Source organism: Pezoporus flaviventris, unplaced genomic scaffold (assembly GCF_033815535.1).
Source record: "Pezoporus flaviventris isolate CSIRO_AGI_PZ_B2104156 unplaced genomic scaffold, CSIRO_AGI_Pfla_v1 ptg000025l, whole genome shotgun sequence".
In the NCBI taxonomy this organism is placed as follows: Eukaryota; Metazoa; Chordata; class Aves; order Psittaciformes; family Psittacidae; genus Pezoporus; species Pezoporus flaviventris.
Genome location: NW_026892573.1, coordinates 32948376 through 32968658, shown reverse-complemented (window position 1 = coordinate 32968658; position 20283 = coordinate 32948376). Strand labels below are relative to the sequence as shown.

At 44.8% G+C, this 20283-nt stretch overlaps 1 protein-coding gene across 3 annotated transcripts; it reads right to left on the bottom strand.

Annotated features, from left to right (window-relative positions):
• Positions 1-884: 884 nt before the first annotated feature.
• Positions 885-17992, bottom strand: LRRC32 (leucine rich repeat containing 32). Of its 3 annotated transcripts, none has more exons than XM_061458092.1 (3): positions 17535-17992; positions 9158-9251; positions 885-4549 (listed from the first exon to the last, which is right to left on the bottom strand). In XM_061458092.1, exons 2-3 carry the CDS (start codon positions 9245-9247, stop codon positions 2609-2611), a joined length of 2031 nt encoding a protein of 676 aa, XP_061314076.1. In that variant the 5' UTR covers positions 9248-9251; positions 17535-17992; the 3' UTR covers positions 885-2608. The 3 variants fall into 3 exon arrangements, with proteins under 3 accessions (XP_061314076.1, XP_061314078.1, XP_061314077.1); XM_061458094.1 differs by having other exon boundaries at positions 17415-17537; XM_061458093.1 differs by lacking the exon at positions 17535-17992 and adding an exon at positions 12845-14312.
• Positions 17993-20283: the final 2291 nt, after the last annotated feature.

Below are 20283 nucleotides of genomic sequence, written 5' to 3'. Positions count from 1 at the left end.
TATTAACTAATTCCAGTCATGGCAGCCAAGCTAACACTCAGAAGGAGATATAATCTTGCCATGCTCTACACAAAAGTGAACCCAATGTGTGCCTAAATTAGCCCACATCTGGGTGCACAGCTCAGCTTGCTTCCACAGCAAAGGAAAAGCTCACCAGCCTCAGCATCAGGCTTCCTGGGATTGCTGCTTGTGCAGACTTTCTCCTACACAAATAAGAGCTGGAGACAACAGGTAATATTGGCTCTTTGTTAATGGTAGATCAGGCTCCATTGCTGCTGATTGTCTCTGCAAATTCTCGCCTATAACTTCAGTAGATCTTGTTCTCCGTTTGTTCTACTCTAAGAGAGAAACTCAGAGCTATGTTCTCTAAGAGAGCTCTTATCTCCATGTTCCAGTATTTAAAGGGTGATTACAAAGAAGATGAAGACTCATGTTTTACAAGGAGCCCCCTGGAAAAGCCAAGGGGTGACGGGCACAAGTTACTCCTGGGGAGATTCCAATTGGATGCAAGAGGAAAATTTTTTCACACTGAGAACAGACAGCCATTGGAATAATCTCCCCAAGGGTGTAGTAACTCCCCAGTGTTGGATACTGTTAAGATTAGACACTGTTTAGATTGGGCTGGACAGGGTGCTGGGCATCTGGTCTAGGCCATGCTTTGCCTGGAGAGTTTGGACCAAGTGATCCTTGAGGTCCCTTCCAGCCTGGGATTCTGTGATTCTATTCTATTATCCTATGATTAAGATATAGAGCATACGTCTCAGCTTCAGAACAAGAAGTTAAAGGTCTAAGGTGGAGTCTGAGCACCACAGAAAAATAGGAAGACATAGCTTTTCATCTGTGGAGCATTCCAAGCTGGTGCTTTAATATATTCACAACTCTGCTTTTTACAAAATTCAAAGGTGTTTTTATTGTACAAAATTCCACAACGAAAACTACCAGCCAGTTTCTTACATAACTGCTTTAAAAATAGAATTATACACCTTTTTTGTAGTGTTAATTTTGACATTCACTAGCTGGAAGAAACAGAAATGAAGCAGCAATTTGACTCTGAGTTATTTACCTGGACAGGTTTTGGTTTGACCTCTATTTCTCCTATGTGCCTTAACGTAGAGTTCCTGGCATTAGCAGAAAACCTGATACAGCTCCTTTCGAAGCCATTGAACCCTGTGAGTAGGTCAGGCTCACACTGTTGGTGAGCTTTACTTTTCACTTCAAAAGGGTGAATTTGCTGTCAGAGTAAGGGACATAATATATGTCAGTGTCAGCTTTTAGCAATGCAACAGGTTGGCCAATGTTAAAACCATCACAGAATGAGGATCTGCATAACTTTTCTTGCAGCCAGTCCTCTAGGCCATAATAACACTTTAGGGAAAAACAGTAGACATCTGATCTGATTAATGGCCCAGGTCTAGGTTCCCTGTGTATTGTTTCACACTTGTTTTTTTTTGCTCTTTAACCTCCTGTGACCTTTAAAAATAGATATATTATTCTTTCGCATTGAAATACAATTGTATGCAGTGAGTTCCCAACGGTTTTCCTTAGGAATATAAACATTTCAGTCCAATGGTAGCTGACTGAAATTCATTCTCCAAGATTTTCCTTTTAAAAAGCCTTCACCCCAGAGATGAATTTCTTCACATTAAACCCAGTTAAATATGTATTGCACACGAGGGGCAAATTTCTCCTCTTTGAGTTGAACTGTGGACCTGTGACCTTCTGAGCAGATCTGGGTAATGCAGAGTGCAGCTGTTTCATGCCTGAGATTTCTCTTACCTCCCTCGTGGGTATTAAGTGCCAAGACTAATTGACCTCATCTACCTCTTGTGTTTTGCCCCAATGGCTGGAGCAGCATGCTACAAGCAAAGGGAGGTATCTAAAGGGATTCTTACGACCAAGGTCTTTGGTTCCCATGGTCAGCCATGGGCTTTCTAAATGGCAGCCACAAACGCAATAGACACAAACTGTTATTTCCTTTTTTAGCTAAATTCTCATTGTTTTGGAACTCCTGGGAAATTTGCAACTAACTTCAGGGAAAAATTGTCTTTTGGCCTGCCCTGCCCTAGGTTTGTTTGATTTCAGTTGAGGAAGGACTAGGAGCTAACCAGTTAGGGAAAAGCAAAGCTCAGACCCATTCAAAATAGCTTTATCTCAATAACTTTGAGAAGGGCATTTCTACTCAGCTGACATCATCAGTGACAGTCATAATAATGTGATTTGGATACAGTGCTCAATTTCCATGAAGTCTTTCTGTGAAGGTGGCATCACAAAGCATCTCTGAGCTTAGTGAAAAGTCTCAAGACCTTAGAGGGCTGTTTCTCTTGGTCTAGTTTAAATTACATATCATTCAAAACACTTTATAGTGGCCTCTTCTACTACTGCATGCACATTTTAAGCAGATCTGCTAGAGCATGAAGCAAGTGCAAAACACAGCAAATTCTCCTTCCAGTCCCTGCAACCCAGAGCCCTGTAGCGGTGCAGTTGAGGGGCACTTTGAAACCATCTTAAAATCCACAGTTGAAAATCAAAGATGAGAATTTTACCCTTCATTTCTACACAGCGGCAGTGTAGCACCTGATTTCTTCTGTTTTCAAGGCATTTTGTGTTCCTATGCTTTAAACTGATGGCTAAAGTTTTGCCTGCGGAAGCAAAAGAATGAACCCACGCCAATGATAATCACAGATAAAACCAACACAAACGTTAATATGATAAGGAAGTTGATTTTCTTCAGATCCTCTTTTTCACAGTTTTCTGGTCTAATGTTCCCGATGTGCATTTCTTCCTGGTACCCGAAGTTCTGAGTGTACTGGCACGTTAAGTGCTCCACGTTTGGGATCTGGACATTTTTGTTCTGGATCAGTGATGAAAGCCAGATGTTTCCACAGCAATTGAGTGGGTTCCCAGTGAGATACAAGTTTTTAAGTGAATTTTCTAATGCTAAAATATTGCTGTTCTGTAATGTACTAAACCTATTGTTCCGTAGGTCCAGAATTTCCAGTGGAGAGTCACTACCCCACTTAGGCAGCCAGTTCAGCTGATTTCCAGAGAGGTTTAAATGTTTAAGGTGACTAAAGCAAGGCAAGTCAATATTTAAATCTATGAGGCTATTGCCATGTAAATACAAATATTCCAGAGACTTTTCCAGTCCTGATAATGCTTTAGCTTCTATTTTCAGCCCAGGGTTCATGGAGAGATCCAAGACGACCAGAGAAGTCTTGTAGAAAGTGTATGCTGGTAGGATGTTCAGCATGTTGTCAGCTAGGTATAAGTGCTGAAGATTAGGAGAGTCAACAAATGACACACAACCACTTTCCTCTCCAGCAAGCCTTTGCTTAGCTAATCCTGAGTACATGCTGCAAAGGCTGATATTATTGCTCTGTAGATTAAGCAGTCTGAGGCTAGGGAGGCTTGAGAAGATATCAAATTGTAGGGTCTGAAGATGGTTGTTTTGAATATAAAGCTCCTTCAAATTTGACAGGGTGCCAGCATCTAGGAGAAGGTTGTGCAAAGCATTGTAGCTCAAGTCGAGGACAGTTAGGGAGGTCAATGCACTGTCATAAGTTACTGTAAATGCCTGAAGACAGTTTCTACTGAGATTAAGGGTGTGAAGAGACAGCATTGATTCAAAGAACTCATCCGGAAAGGACTTGATTTCATTATAACTTAAGTCTAAATATACGAGGTGGGATAAATAAAGAGAACTTTTGTTTCTGCTTTGCTTCTGATCAAGAAGATGAAAAGAAGCATCTATCCATTCTTTTTCCATATAGTCCATTTTACTATGAGGGGATTCAGCAGTGAGCTGGATTAAATTCTTTGATAAATTCAGAGTTACCAGTTTATTTACCTGGGGGAAGACTGGGAAGTGAAACAGTTTGTTTTCACTCAAATCCAAACATCTTAAGCTATATTCATCATCTGATTTTGTGGTGTGGAAGGTCTCAATGCTATTCCTGCTAAGGTCAAGTATCTCCAGCTGCCTGAGGTTGAAATCAGAGATGCAAGTAATTGAATTCATGGAGAGGTTGAGTTTGGAAAGGTTCACTAGAGTTTCAAAAGCACCTTCTTCTATTTCCATGATGATATTACTCTGAAGATCTAGCTCCACAAGACTGGGAGATCCCTGAAACATCTTGTGTGATATCATTATAATACTGTTGTCTGCCAAGGAGAGATACCGCAGCGCTGGAGCTTGTTTGATGAAGTACTCAGCCATCCCATTGTACAGACTGTTGTGGGACAAGTCCAGTACTTCCACCTTGGGTAAAAGTCCAATCCCTTCTGTCCCATTCTGAGCAAGCTCATAGAGGTGATTGTTGGCTAAGTTTATTTCTAGCAAACTCGTCATGTGTGCAAAGACTCCAGGCGTGATGAAGCTGATCTGGTTAGAGCTTAAATCCAGACACTGGAGGGAAGTGTAAAACGATAACGGCATTTCAGGGATGCTTTGAATCAGATTTCCAGACAGATCTATTTTGTTTACATTCGGATAAAGCTCATGAGGGATTTGGTGGAGGTCTTTGTTGTGGCAAAATGCCTGTGAGTTTGCCTGCCAGAAAAAGAACAGAGAGAAAAGGGGTCGTCACCTGACAAATGAAGAACGTCTTTGCATGAATTATAAAGACTCATCATCCAAGCAGATCCTTCTTCTGGAACACTGATAAAGCTACATTCCCTGAGCATTCAGACAGCAAGAACAACAACCCTAATGCTTCTTTGGACTCAATTCATTTTAAAGACATTTCTGAATTACAACAGTAGAGTTTTATCTGCGTGTGATACCTACTAAATGTTCTCCCTTTTGTACTTTTCTCCTAGGCTCATTTTAATAGACCCACTGAAGGGGTTTTGCTGCTTTCCATTGTAATCAAGCACCATTTCTTCACTTTTGTTCTGATGTTTTATTCTCTCAGCTTCATCACTGTGTTAGATCTTGCAAACCCTACATGCAGTACTTAAAAGACTTTCACTCTGTTGGGAGAGTAGCTCCCAAAGCAAGGAGATAGAGAAGTGTACGAGGATGCTATAGCACAAAAACTGTCTCTCTCCTTCTAAGTCACACTCTCAGATATTTGGTCACGTCTTTCTGGCACAGGGTGCCCAGAGAAGCTGTGGCTGCCCCATCCCTGGCAGTGTTCAAGGCCAGGTTAGACACAGGGGCTTGGAGCAAGCTGCTCTAGTGGAAGGGGTCCCTGCCTGTGGCAGGGCGTTGGAACTGGATGAGCTTGAATGTCCCTTCCAACCTCAACCATTCTGTGGTTCGTTCCATGATTCCTTTAGCCATGGCTTAGTTAAACAATGTGTCTTTAACCACATGGGTCATGTGGAGATGCAAATCTCCAAACTTTTCCTGCTTTAACCATCCATGCTTATCCTTTTCCTAATGCAACACATCCCTTCTTCTTCAGTATGGGGAACATGCACCCATACAAGACACCCATGATCCAACATGGAAAAGACAAATAATGTAAAGCCATCTTTTGAGAGAAAAAAGCTGTGATGTGCAGTGAGTGTCATGACTTTTCAGTTCAATTCTAGCCGCAAGGTAGAGAAAAGTGTTAAATTCATCTTCTAGATGCATGTCTGTTTAATCGCAGCCAGGGTGGAATCTGTATCTAGAGAAAACCTGGAGTGTGTGCTGATAAGCAAACATGACCATGGCCATCCTTGTATAAATGTCAAGCTGTGTTTTGTTATCAAGGAGAACATAGAGCAGCGGGAGGAAGTGGAATGTGGAAGGCTTAGGCAGCATTTAATTTATTGGAGGAAAACTCTTGTTATGAGTGTATTTGGGTGACTGGGTCATGTACTGTTTGTAGAAAGATCAGAAAGAGAAGAAAGGAAAAAATCTGTTGAATCTTAACTTGCGTGGAGCGGCAGAATCCAGATTCCGTGACGCACAGCTTTTCAGACATTAAAGGGACTTTGGAAGTAAAAAATGCTAAAAACCATCTGCTTCATGTGAACTTTTAGGTGAATGGAGTGGCAGGTCTGTTTAGAAGTGGGGCAACAGTCAGCATTTTGTGAATCCCTTTTGCATCATGTGAGCTTTGGAGACTGCACAAAAATGTGCCAGAGAAATTTAAGTGCTCATCCAAACTCTAGATACACACAGGCTGCTCCACAGTCCTTCCCATGATACATCTTCCCAAAGATCCCCAGTAAATGGCCTATTAAAGCCTGAACCCCTTCTTATTTTTCCTCTGCAACTCACTAAACAAATCAGAACAAAAGTGAAGGGTATTTTCTGTCTTCTCCCTGATATTATCCCTTTCTTGCAAAGTCACTGTAGAATTACTCAGTTTGAGCTAAAATACACAAAGTTGTGCTTAGCTCCAAGGCCCAAATAACAGAAAGTCTCTTCTTGCTTGGTTTGTGGAAGAGGGAGAAGCCAGGAGGACACAATGAAGAAGCAGCAGCTGCTTTGCAGCCTAAGGGAGATGCCAGGTCTCTTCCCACTCTCTGAGTCAGACCTCAACAAGAATTGAGCACCCTCCACTCCCTCTGGGCACCCAGCATCTTAGCTAAGTCCTGATCCAACTCCCATAGATGCCAGGGGCTGGTTTCCACTGAAGATGATGTGGGAGAGGTCAGTCTCAGTTCACCGTGTATCTTACAGGATTAGGCTTTTAATCTGCATCCACTGAAACCTCCCAGTGATAAAAGGGAGAGATAAAATCTATGCCTCCCACTGTCTGCCATTTGTTCCTATAACATTTTGCCTCCCATATTTTAACTTTCATTCCTTTCCAGTGACTATTTTCATCCTCACTGTATTTCTTGTCTAGTCTGTTCTGCACCATCTTTTTCTCCCCCGAGGCTCAAACTGCGCGAATTCTATTCTCATTAGCACTCGGAAGAAAAGATGAAGCATTTCTCAGTGGAATGGAGCAAACAGCATCTGTTTGTGTGTATTTCCTCTCCTTCCACCCCATAGCTCAATGGGTTGGCAGCCTGAGGCTGGAAAAGAGGTTTTTGCTGACTTCATCATCTCTGACTGTGCTGCCACCAGTAGTACTGCAGGGTGGGAGCACTTGGTCCCTTGGTGTATGGTCCCATGCAGGTGCTGGCAAAAAGTGACCCAACAACTAATAACTTGAGCATCATTTGGGTTCTGACCCCACTTCTTCTCTTATCAGTTGTCACCCACCTTAGCAAGAGCCTTAGAAACAAAGCATCTGGATTCAAGCCTCTACTTGTGTCCTCCTGTACCAATTCAGGAGCATCTGAACAAAAGAATTTGGGCTGGAGCCACATGGCACTGACTTGCACTTGCACAATGTACCTGCCTGTTATCTAGAAGAGCTACCCAGCTACATAACCAAACCTTAGCAATTTTCATATCAGCTCGCCTCTGATAACTGGTTATGCACATATTCAATGCAAAGTGATATAATTTGCTAAAACCCCATCCCTTATATGAAGTATTTGGAAGCTCCTCCTTTGCCAGTTACAATGAATTAACAGAAACACCTTTCTTTAGGAGGTAAAACATGAACCAATTGGAGCCCCTGTCCTTGGAAGGCAAAATGAGATAGGAAAAGCATCCTGACATTGAAGCTGTGCCTTGTTGTCTTGCAAACAGGCAGATTATGCAGTAACTTGTATAATCAGTGCAGGGGGCTGGAAGGGACTGTTTATTTCCTAAACCCTCTTCTAGAAGACCTTGGTTCAATGACAGGAGCACCAGCAGTGAGTCAGAGAGGCGCATGGGTTTCTGACTCACGCCTCTTCCATGAGATCTGGGATGAAAGTTTCCATTTCTGAGCCTTTTGCTATTCTAAAGGTGTCGCCACAGGGAAAGTACTGTGTAAAACAGCGAGGCTGTGATGAAAAATGATGCTGTGAAGTAAGCAGGGCTCTCGGTGAACCCATCAGCTCCTCCAGTAGCTTCATCTTTCTTTAAGCTGTGTTTGGATTTACACCGGACCAAACACTCAGCAAAGGAAGATGATCAACATCAACACCAGTGATGCTGAGCTGTTAATCTGTACCATAAGAGCATCCCAACCCTTGACTGCAGCCTGTTTGCTGTTGGGGCCAAATTTACCCTAGCCTGGTTGCATGGAGCCTTGGGCTGTTGGCTTGATAAAAGCAGTTTAGGGTGGAGCGGTGGAAACAAGCATGTGTTTACTTCTCAGCAATCAGCCTGATCTGTGACCCACCAAGGAACGGGATGGAATGGATTTCCTTGGATTATTGCGCCATGTGGCTATGATACATGGGACCCAAGCTGTCATGTTTATAGTGGCTTCATCAGTCTTCCCTCCCCAGCAAATGACTTGAGCTACCCAGTCACCTTCCCAAGATCTTTTTATATATACTAGGTCTTAATTTCTCTGGAATTCAGGAAGTGCAGCAGTATGGCAGGGTGGGCAGGAATGGAATGAGTCCCATAAGGGCGATGTGTACAGCTAGCAAATTATTTTTTTTCCCTATTTTGGAAATTGTTGAGGATTTGTACGGAACAGCTTCAACATTCAGGGGAAAAAAAATAAGAAGATAAGTATTTTTAAACGTTCTGTTACAGTCAGAAGCACTTGGATGGGGAAGGAAGAAAGTTCAGCTGTGAATAACATTTGTAATATACCAGGTGCTTGCAAAACTTCAAGGAGCAAAATTCAAGGAGGAAAAGGCCTTGTCACTTCTTTTACCTCCAGCAGAAGTCAGGTACAACTCCGCTGGCAGCAATGTTGTGTCAGGGTAGAGAAGGTCAGTCTCCTGTTATTACAAAAGGGCTGATGTAGATGTATTTCACAGAAGATGCTTTATTTAAAGCACAAAGAACTTAGGCCTGATATGAAGGAGTTGATTTTAGGTGTAAGTAAGTTCTTTTTCTGTTGCAACCACAGAGTCCCTGTACAGTGTTGGGGAAATCAGGTCAAATTTCTTTCAACCGGCTCTCCCTTAGAAAAATAGAGAAGATAATGTCCCTTCTTCTCCCAACTCCCTTGATGTACTGTCACAACGAGGACACAGTCTGAGAACAGCCTGCTGGGCATCCACTGCTGCAGCAAAGCCCACCTCTATCATGGAAACCCGGGTACTTGGAGGGTTTCCCTTCTCAGAGACCATATCTCTTTGTGCACTGCCTGTAACATGGGGGTCCCAACCTCACCCAGGATCTCAAGGGACCTGAGTATGGAGACAGCCTTACCATCTCGCAGGGCATCATCCCCTCTGTGGATTGACTGTTAGAGGTTCCTCTGTTCACCACTGCCAGGAAGAAGATGATGTACAGTTTCATGGTTCTGCAGGTAAAAGTAATTCTGGTTAGATTTCTAATATGACACAGTGAAAGATCATCATCTAACATGGAGAAGCACATAGTGCAATAAATTAACCCATCTCTGAGCCTGCACCCCTTTGAGCTTGATGGGAAAAAAGAGATTTACATGAGGAAGGTCCAAAGTATTTCATGGGATTGTCCCAGTGTGATTTCAGCTGCTACCCAGACAATACCCAGCCACCCAATGAAGTCCAGATGCTCAAGATGGGCAGTGAGTCTGGCATCATGGAGAAAGGCAACCACTGAAGACCCAGTTACCTTCACTCTCCCCATAGAGGCAGCTCAGGTGCTTTCAACTGGGCTGAAGATTTGGGGTGCCAAGTCCTGAGCAAAGCAAACGAGTGACACTCGGAAACATCACGCATCGGGAACAGTTTACATTTCCATCCACAGCGTTTTCCACTCCTCTCATCCCAGAGTGTCAAAGAGATTTTACACTCTCATCCAGATTAGTTGAGTTAATATAAACAGCTGAAAGGATAGACTGAGAACTTTTTGTCCAAATGTCAGTTTTCCATTTTATACATCCCAGGTACGGGCAGGCTTTTAAATGCATTTGAAAGCAGATGCCTTACAAGGAGACAGATATAAAATGGAATGGATTTGTGTGAAATGAAGGATTCATTAGAGTTTAACTGGAAAGCAATCAGGAAAGAGCATGGGAGTAACCACAAAAGGAGCAAAAACACTGGGAAGACAGTTCACTGGGCAATGGAAGAAAAAGGCAAACAAGGCCAAGGGAAAGCATTTGTCCTTAAAATGCCTTGTTTGTAGATGGACACTAATGAGGTGTCTGGCTGTGGTCACCACTGATGTGAGCTCCAGTTATCACTTCTTTATGACAGCCTCTGCTGCAAACTTGCTCAGTCTGTGTGTGTTTGTATGGCTTCCTGAGACAGATCTGAGCTGGTCCTGCCCGCATCTACACCCAGTGAGGCACAGCCCAGCGAGGCACACGCCAGCTCCTAACTGGAAGCTATGCGGCAGTACATAGCTAGCACTGCTCTTAAGTCTTTCCAGGCACAAGCCTGCATCTGCAAGCTCCAAGGGCACGCCAATCCCATACAAACCGGCATCAGCGTACCGTTACTCAGCGGCTTCCACCCACAGAGCACCAGGAGGCTGGAAACAAAAGAGATGGGATCATTCCCAGCTGGTGGAGATCCCTCCGCTTCGTCACCGTTTGAGGGATGCAGCTGATAGCCATGCTTCCACGCGGTTATTGCAGTTGCTGGACAGCAGTGTCAACAGGCTCACTACAGAAACCTGCCTGGTCCCTCTACTTCCCAGCCAGAGCAAAGGGCTGTGTACAAGGAAGAGAGAAACGGGGGAGGCTTAGCCCAAGGCTGCTCTATTTTCAGATTGCATATTCATAACATCATAGGATGGTTTGGATTGGAAGGGACTTTAAATCCCATCCAGTTCCAGCCCCTGCCACAGGCAGGGACCCCTTCCACTGGAGCAGCTTGCTCCAAGCCCCAGTGTCCAACCTGGCCTTGAACACTGCCAGGGATGGGGCAGCCACAGCTTCTCTGGGCACCCTGTGCCAGCGCCTCAGCACCCTCACAGGGAAGAGCTTCTGCCTAAGAGCTCAGCTCAGTCTCCCCTTGGGCAGATTAAAGCCATTCCCCTTGGCCTGTCCCTACAGGTCCTTGCCCAAAGCCCCTCTCCAGGTTTCTTGTAGCCCTTATGCACTAGAAAACTGCTTTAAGGTCTCCTCTGAGACCTTCTATTCCTTCCAGTTCAGGGAAACAGCTGGTAATGAATGATGATCTGGGACCCCGAGATGAAAGAGTTCGGGATTTGTTTTTGGAGCTTATCATCAGGTTCAAACATCTGCTCCTCTTCCCTCTAAAACAAAACTCTAAAACATGAATGTTCTTTCTTGACCCTTTTAATTAACGTTTGCACAGTGCACTGAAGTCACCCTCTAGAAGGAGGAATTGCTGACACCACCACCTATAATTTCCCTGTTGTCTCCCATCTGTTCCTCATTCCCCAGGGCTTAGAGGAGTGGGTGCCTCCTATAAGGAGGAAAAACAGTTTTATCATTTGGGTATCAGTTTGCAGGAACTGAGATAAAAACCAAACGTACCAATGGTTGCAAAGATTTATTCAGAACCCTCCAATAGAAATTGTTTCTGTTTAGATCCAATTAATCAAGTTGAGGAGATCTCCATGGATATCACCCACAACAGGGCACCACCCTGATGGACAGCATGCGTCCCACGTGCTCTGCAGTGTCTTTTTTTTGCCACACTGTCAGTACAAAGTATTGTCCCTTTGCTCCTTAAATAATAAACGTGACACAGTGCAGGCTCCTGACATGCTTTGAAACCCTCTAAACTGTAAGCTTATAAAGTAACTGAGAAATGGATGTATTTGAACACAAAAACGTGATTTAGCGGCTTGCTGTGTAAGACACTCTCTAGTAAGCAAGGATGTTGTGCCTAAGGGTGTTTCTAAGGTGGGTCTCACACCGTGAAGCACTAGGATGTGGTGGCCTCTTCCAGCACGAGCCCACATGGACTCTGCCCAGAGGAGGGTAAAGCTGCCCCTCATGGTTCAGAACATGGAGATGCACATTCCCAAGGTGGTTTTCAGCTCAGCTGCCCAGCTGAGGAGCTTTTCCTACTTAGCTTTTCTCTCTACAACCTTTACATCCCCTTCAGCAACATGACACAGCACCACATTCCCCTTCTTTCTATCCCCATCACTACCCTCCCAGTGCAGAGCTCAGGGCTCACAGGACCCCCATTGTGCTGGTGTCAGAGAACATCACCACTAACCCCTGCCTGCTGGTGCTGGCACCGATGTCTCGAACCACAGCTTACAGAAACAATCCAGGAGCAGCAGTAGCAGCAACTCACCCTAAAAGAGCTTTTATTGCTCTGAGGCTTTCCCAGCTTCGTGCTTGGTGCCACTTTGCTCCCACTGGCAGCTGTGATAAAAGTCCCAGCATCCCACAGAGCAGGACAGAGCTCCGAACCCCATTCAATGCCACAGCTTTCCATCACAGTGCTTCAGAATCACCCATCCCCATCCCCATCTGTAAAATAGAGGTGATTTCTGTGAATAACACCCCTGAGGAGCCTTATTAAATGGGTCAAATAATTTAGCATCCAGAAAAAGAATAGTACCCAAACCACATCAGCATACCCACTTCACAAATGAGAGGGCAAAGGCAGAGCAGTGATTTGCCCCAAAGATACATTGAAAACAATGTTATAATAGGGGTTTAATCCCAGTTTTCCCTGTTTCTACTCCAGAACAATATTTGCCCCCATCTCTTTTACAATATTAACCCTAAAACCACTTCATAGATGCTGCTTGTAGCTACCAACAGCAGCACCTCCTAAATTTCCCCCAAAGGTAATTTTTATTACTGCTTACACAGTTAGCAGAGACTTCATCCTGTGCCAAAAAGAGGTTAAATACAAGAGAACGCAACAAACACAAACCAAACTCCTCAGGGTCTAATCGCTTTTCACACTAGACCCTTTGCTGCTGAGTTGGAGCCTTCAGGGTTAAAAAGAGTGAGTATTTCATGTTTACCTTGTTTCAAGGGTTTCCCGCTTCCCCAAACACTGCTTATCATGTCTTTAAGACGCATTTCCAGCTCTTCAAAACCGGTTCAGTCCTGGTACCGATGAGGTTGCCCGTCAGCTTCATGCTCACCCATTCAGGATGCCAAAAGGCTCCCTCTTAACTTCAGAACGGAGGCATTTTCAGGGAAATAACCTTATTTGGGACGGTGTCTGCTTTAAATTATGTTGCTTGTCTTCCTCCGCACTCCTCTCCAGGCTCTCGCTGGGTCCTAGCCACCGCTGTGCTCCGGATGGAGTCAGCTACTGTGCGACATCCTGAAGCCCTTTGCTTGGGGCAGGCGTTGAGAAACAAGGGGATTTTTGCCAGAGAAACTTGTCAGGATCAGGCCAAGGGGAATAAGTAACTTAGAATTGCCGATGCCATTGTTTAGCTGCATGCGTGGTGCAAGCGTGTTTACTTTAGGGGTTTGTGTCTGCGAGTTGCATTCCTGGAGGGTTGCAGCCTCCTCACCCTGCACCTAAATCCCTCTCTGCCTCTTTAGGAAAACAGTGTTTGAGGATTGAAAGTTTAAGACTCAGGGATAATAAATACAAAGCCCACAGATCTGGAAACCTGTCCTGGAAGAAATAACTCTTTCTCTTTGCAGTGATCCCACTGATCCGACTGTGATAGCAGTCTGCGGGCAGGACAAGGGTCCAGTGCCAGCTACAGTGTGCCTGAACTGATGGGTTTTCATCGCACAAGGGAGGAATTAGGGACCTCGATAAAGGCAAAAGGCTCTGAAAATCAAGACGAGTTGCTGATTTTTTGGCAGTGAGTACATAGTGCTGAATCTACCGGACCTACAAGGAAAAATTCCCACTGAAAAAGAGGTGTTTTTATCATGCAGAAGGTGATTCCGGATTGCCTGGGAGTTCAGCCTTTTATTTATTATTTTGTGCTGCCCTCTAGGGCTGGAGCAGCTGTCTAATTGCTGGTTTCCCCACTTCCTTTTCCTAATTAATCCTGCTTCTGGAAAACCCACCTTTCCATAGATTCCCCCATTGCTTTCTCCCAACCTCACAAGCCTCAGCTGCTGCAATGCACTTTCCCCAGGGTTGAAATAACACACCAAAGATCTGGGCTCTCAGCATCCCTTCTGTTTTGCAATGCACCCTGAAATGGGAGGTGTGAATGGTATGTATGTGTGCAGTATGTGTGCGGGCATGATTAGGTGCAATGGATGGAAAAATCCATGTTTAACTGTCCAAAGAACAGTCTGCCAATGAAATTATCACAACTCTGGACATGTTCCCCCTGCCTGGGCTCTCATCAGACTGGTTTTGATCACCTTCCCCCAAGCACATCATGTCTTGAGCTGTTTTTCCCCTTGATCCCTTTGGCATGCTCCCTAGAGTCAAGCCCTCCATCTGCAATCCCCTTGGGGTAAGCAGGAAACTCATGTTGAAGCTGAGGACCGGTGGTGTCCAGAGGTTTAAATGCCTTCTGGATGATCTGGGTTTACAGTCCACCTCGTCAGCAGGGTGAAATAGCACTTGCAACACACACACAATTTTGCAAGGAAAACCTCAAATATTTGAGGTCTTCAGGAAAACAAAATATATATATATATATATATATATATATAAAATAGGATATTTTGATTTGATTTGGAGATGGAATACAAATATCAAGCCTGTAATGAAGAGTAGAGAGTGCCCTGCGTGATGGCAGCTTCACTTATTTCTACACCTGGATGTTCAGAGGACTTTGGGTAAAAATAGCAGGGTTTTTGTTGGTTGTGCTTTTTAGAGCCAGCTCTGTTCCTCAGGCTGCTCCACCGAGTGGCCAAACAGCTGTGCCAGCTGAACTGTGAAGAAGAGCCTGGACAGAAACAAATGCCAAAGCAGGAGGGAAGGGCATGCACTGATTCTGCTGCTCAGGACTTTGCTTCATTAAAGCCACAGCCTTAGAGGACACTGGGAAAGATCAGTGCTGTCCTCATCATCTTTGCCCTTTCCTAAAGTGGATCTGACAGCAAACAGTTCCAAAGACCCTGAAGCATTTGGCTGACTTTCCATTTTCGTGCTTTGGGCTACCCAGCAGTTTACACCTTAAAGTGCTGTTTAAAACATCAGCATGATGGATGTGCTTGGGTCACCTCCATAAGACACGATTGGGTCACCTCCATTGGGCAGACTGGAGAACCAAGGTCTTTTCCCCACCTGCACAGAATAGCAAGGGCTGTCCCACCCCATTGATGCCAAAGAGTTTGTGTCTGTGGCTCAAACAGATCGTGCCCTTCCTGATTTTCCTGTGGTCTCTTGAGCAATTACTGCCTGCTTGGTTTCTGGATTCCACCCCACGTCACCCAAAGCCGACGGATGGCACCTCGTCAGACCTCTGTTCTCCTCCAAACCCTCTTCCCTCCATGGCCCAGAGCAAGGAGGAAAAGTAAATCTCAGCTTCTGGCTCTCATGAGCCGGTCTGTAATCGTCTGCAGGTTCCCAAGGGTTTTGGATAAACAAGAGTATGTCTTGACGACCGTGTGTCTTGAACCTCCAGACCTTTTGGAGTCTGTCCATCCCTAACGCTGCTGCTTTCTAAGGCACTGCTTTTGGGTTGAGTCCTGTGTTGAGCCGCATGAATCAAACTCTCCAGAGGAGTAAACAAAACAAGCTCCCGCCTTAGAAAGTGGGTCTGAACTGCAAGGGCAGGAGTGGGACGAGTCTTGCTCCCTTTCGGCTGGGATAGCTCCTTGGTGATTCATCCCACCAGGGAGCTGGAGACAACATTCATATTAAACAATAAATAATCCATGCCATCCTCAGCCACGGCCTTTGTTCTCTCTCTCCTTCTAGAGGTGCAGCTGCAGCTCATGGCACCCATAGCATCTCCAGGAGCTGCTTCTGTCATCAATTGCTCATGTCATCTACACTGTCCTTGGTCTTATGGGCAGATGCAGCCTCCTGCCTCTCTGGTGTCAAGCCCATGCATTAAAATAAGGACTCCTACCTCTCCTGTAATCCCAGCATGGCTTTTCTCCTGTCTTTTGAAGCTGCTGCCTTCCTTCCTTCTCTCTCCGTCCTCTCTCCATGTGCACCTCTATCAGGTGGTTTGCATTTCCCTACCAAAAATTGACATTATTGGACACACAGGGTTCAGCCACTTCCTCTGCTTCATTTACCTTTTGTTCTATTCCTTTCTCCAGGAGACAAGATGTAAATGAATGAGAATTACATGAATCCCACCAGGCTACGGACTTTGTGAGCAAGGACTGGGCAAAGGGGCAGCAGCAGATGGGAAAACGAAAACACTTCCATCAACAAAAAGTGACACATCCTGGAATTTGCAGATTAAACTCTCTGAACATGAAATACTCTCCCTAGAAAACAAAATTCCTGAAGAAACTCAAGTACAGGAACCAAACCAGAATCTTTTCTCACCAACTTTAATCTAAGTGCAGCAAAAAGAGAGAAAACCCAGCTTTTCATTCAGCAATATTTCTTTTATTGACAGTGGAGTCAGTGATTGAGAAAAGGTGTGTTCAAATTATACGATCCAACAGGAGATAAAATGAAGTGAGGAAAATGATTTGTGGTAGATCTGACTTGCATGATACTGATACCCTCCTTGAATCCATCCATCACTGTATCAGCAAAAGGCCAAGCATTAATACAGTCACTAAGCTGTAACCATCTGCTTTAAAAAGGGATGACTGTTGGTGAACTTCTGGTATTGAAAACTAAAGGTTTTCAGCATTTTAGATTAATCAGGTCATTTTAAACTTGAAATGATCGCATCTTAGTAAAAAAGCACATTTCCACTGTTGTGGAAAGCCAAACTTTGGTTCTATTTAAGGCAAACATATTTGTACTTTTATCAAAAATACAACAGGGTTTGGCTTTAGAAAACTGTGTCTTTTTACATAAACCAGGATTTCCTAAAACTTTGTTCATTGCAAATATCACCTAAAACATTAATTCCTCATAGTAACAGCCCAGATGCAGCAAAATACTATCAGTAAGTCATTGTTCACCCAAGGTGACATTCAAGCTGTCAGGCTCTTAAGAGTAGAAAAATAACCCTGCCATCTCACACCTCGTGCTCCAACAGGGAGAGTTCAATGACAGCACTGATAGTAAGAAGAGCAGAGGAGCTAAACAGTGTTTTGCCCATTTTACCCCGGGACTGTGTGATTTGCCCAGGGTTATACTAGGATTCAGTGTCGGAGAGCTGGATGAACAGCGTTTAGTCAGTGCACAATGCTGATCTCTGCAGCACTCGTGGCTCAAAGTGCTATAATGCAGTAATACCATAAATAGACTAAAGTCCTGTGAAGAAAGGAGAAAAAAACCCCAACCCATCTCCCCATCTTCTATTACTATAAACACAGAGAATAATAACAAAGCAAGCACATGCCAACTGTATTGTTATAAACTAACCGGAGCCTCCTTAACGTAAAGGCTCTAACTCGCTGCAGTGTGAGTCCCTGATGGATTAAATATACAGCTGTGTGGATAAAAGCATCGGCACAGTGTGTTTAGGCAGTTCCTCAGCCTACTCATAAACACTGTATATGTTATTTAGACAGTACCTTCCTCATCTGGGTTATTTATAAAGGCTGCAGCTCTAAGTCACCAGAGCCCCCATCTCTCCCGCAGTCCAAAGCTCAACTTTCCAGCAGGCTCCCTGTTTCACACGCGTCTCCACGTACCTGCTCTGTGGCTGGAAGAGGAGGAGGAGGAGGAAGAGGAGGAGGAGGAGGTTTCGCCTCTGCTCGCAGCCTTCTGCCTCCCGGACTCTCCCAGCAGCCTTTCCAGCGCAAGCCGAGGAAGAGTTTCCTTGGGGAAGTCGTACCTCTGTTGCATGCCAGCTGACTAAAACTCTGCGAGCTCCGAGAGAAGTTTGAAGTCACAGGGTAAAAAAACGCTCCCCATAGACTGGTCCTTGAATTCATTCCTTCGCAGTCGTGGGCTCTTATATATTCCCAGGCTCCCACGAGCACGTGAATGCATACCTCCGTAATGGTTTTAAAATGTGTGTGTCCTCCGCGCTTCCCTTTATTTTCCATTTTATTCACTCAACCTTGGCTTGTTTCCTGCAGTTTCTCAGCTGGTAATTATGCTCTCCGCTTGTATTGACACATGAAACACTCTATGAATGCCACGAAAAATCCCCTCTGCTGGCTTCAGGGACACGAGCTTGTCTCTGAAGTTCGCCGTGCCTGTCCCGCAGATGTGAGTGTGAGCTTTGAGCCACACGGACCTGCATGTGCTGGGGGGCAGCACTTACCGGGGTGGGGGTAAATCATAGGGATTGAGCTGGTCCCGAACCCTACATCCCATTCTGTGCAGGGGAGGGTGTGAAGGAAAAGGGTGTATCAGAGGGAAGCACCACAGTAGGGCAAACACATTGTGGTTAATGTTCCAACAGCTCAGGTGTGTCTCTGCGGCTCAGCAGTGGGATGGCCAAATGCAGCCCTGGGGGAAAGGATAAATTCAATGTAATGCTCGAATAGGTAATAATGTAAATGCCTTTTAAAAAGGGCAATGGGATGGAGTTTTATTTGTTTTCCTTGGGTGTGAAACTCCCTTTTATTTCAGAAATTATGCTCTCATGTCAGTCGGTGGGAGACCTGAATACTGCTCACGGTGTCTTCTGCTTAGACATGTCCTGCTACTTGGGCAAGTGTCTTCTGGCTCCACATGCTCGCTTACACAAGTACAAACCTCTTATAAGGTTTTGCCACCTCCTGAATGGGTGCCTTAGGACCAAACCAAGTCTTGGTTTCACCAGCCAGGACCCAGCCTCCCCAGGCCACCCCACCATGGAGCTCCCAAAGGCACCAGGGACCACTTCAAACCTTCCACTTTCTCCCTTTTAGGTGCACCTCCACTGTGCGAACTACCCCTCAGAGGTGAGGCTTGGCTTCAGCATCAGCTGTTTCCCCTCCTTTGCATTGAGATGTGCAATGATGGCCAATGATTTTCACCCCAAAAATGGGGTGCTGACTCCTTTGTCCTGGACAGCACCAATTCTGTCCTGCTTTCCTGCCTCTGCTGTTAAGATCAGATAAAAGCCATTAGGGACTATAGTGGTAAGACAAGGGGTAACAGGTTCAAACTTAAACAGAGGAAGTTTAGATTGGATATAACAAAGAAGTCATTTTCTGTGAGGGTGGTGAGGCACTGGAATGGGTTGCCCAGGGAAGTTGTGAATGCTCCATCCCTGGCAGTGTTCAAGGCCAGGTTGGACAGATCCTTGGGTGCCATGGTTTAGTGTGAGGTGTCCTGCTCATGGCAGGGGGGTTGGAACGGGATGATCTTAAGGTCCTTTCCAACCCTAACTGTTGCATGATTCTATGTCCTTTGGGGGGTGGAACTAGATGATCTTAAAGTCCTTTCCAACCCTAATCATTCTATGATCCTGTATTCCTTTCATACCCTATGTCAAGAAGTCTACAGATGTGAAAGATGTGGTCAGTTAAATATTGTAGTAAGTATATATACTTTGCACTTGTTGTTGCGATAAGTAAGTAACGAGGATAATAAATTCAGTGGTAATGTGTACATAATGATAAAGAAGTACACAATAGTGATTTTATTACTGTGATAGCTATTGTTTGTGTACATGCATAGCTATAGATGTATATTTATTAAAGCCCAAATGGCTCAACAATTAGCGAATGTGTGATTTCTTATTGATTTTTCTTGGCAACAGAAGCAGATCCTATGGAGAAGCTTCCTTGTGTGCAGCAGTCTCAAAACCTTATTGATGTTCTTAGAATAGCACTTTTATGTGACATAGGTGGTCCCAAGAATTCAAGGAAGTACCAAAGGGTGAGTCTGTGGTCTGAAAGCTGTGTAGCCCAAACAAAACCATGTAATAGCTGTCCACTATCTCTCCATCTCATGGCACCATGCCTAGTGAATATGTCTGCACTGTTTGGTTTGGCATGAGCTTGACATCGATGTGTTGATGTACGTCTCCTACCCAAGCCAAAACTCACCTTGTGGTCCATGGTAGTTTATTTGGTTGGGACTGACCCACAAGGAAGGCTCACCAAGGCACAAGGATGTATTGTATCCCCTCCTGTCACCATGCCAGGGCAACCTGATGGCCGACTTGATGTCACAGCAGCCAAGCCTGGAGGATAGCTGTGGACCAGATGCTTGCAGACGGGGGTCCAATTGTATTTTCCAAGTGGTGCATGCCTGGTTAAAAGGAAACTGGCCAGAAAGAAGAAGTCTCCTGATAACGAATTTCAGACTCATTTGGAAGCAGAAATAATTATTCTCATAGATCCTGCTGTTGTTAGACCACCGTCTCTGATGTGTGTGCTGCAGAAGCATTGGGTCCAGCTATGGCTGATCCCCAGAGACAACTGAGTGCTGATGCTTTACCAGTTACACCTCTCCCACTAAAGATGCATCTCTTAGGGAGTGATACTTGGCCTGATACGC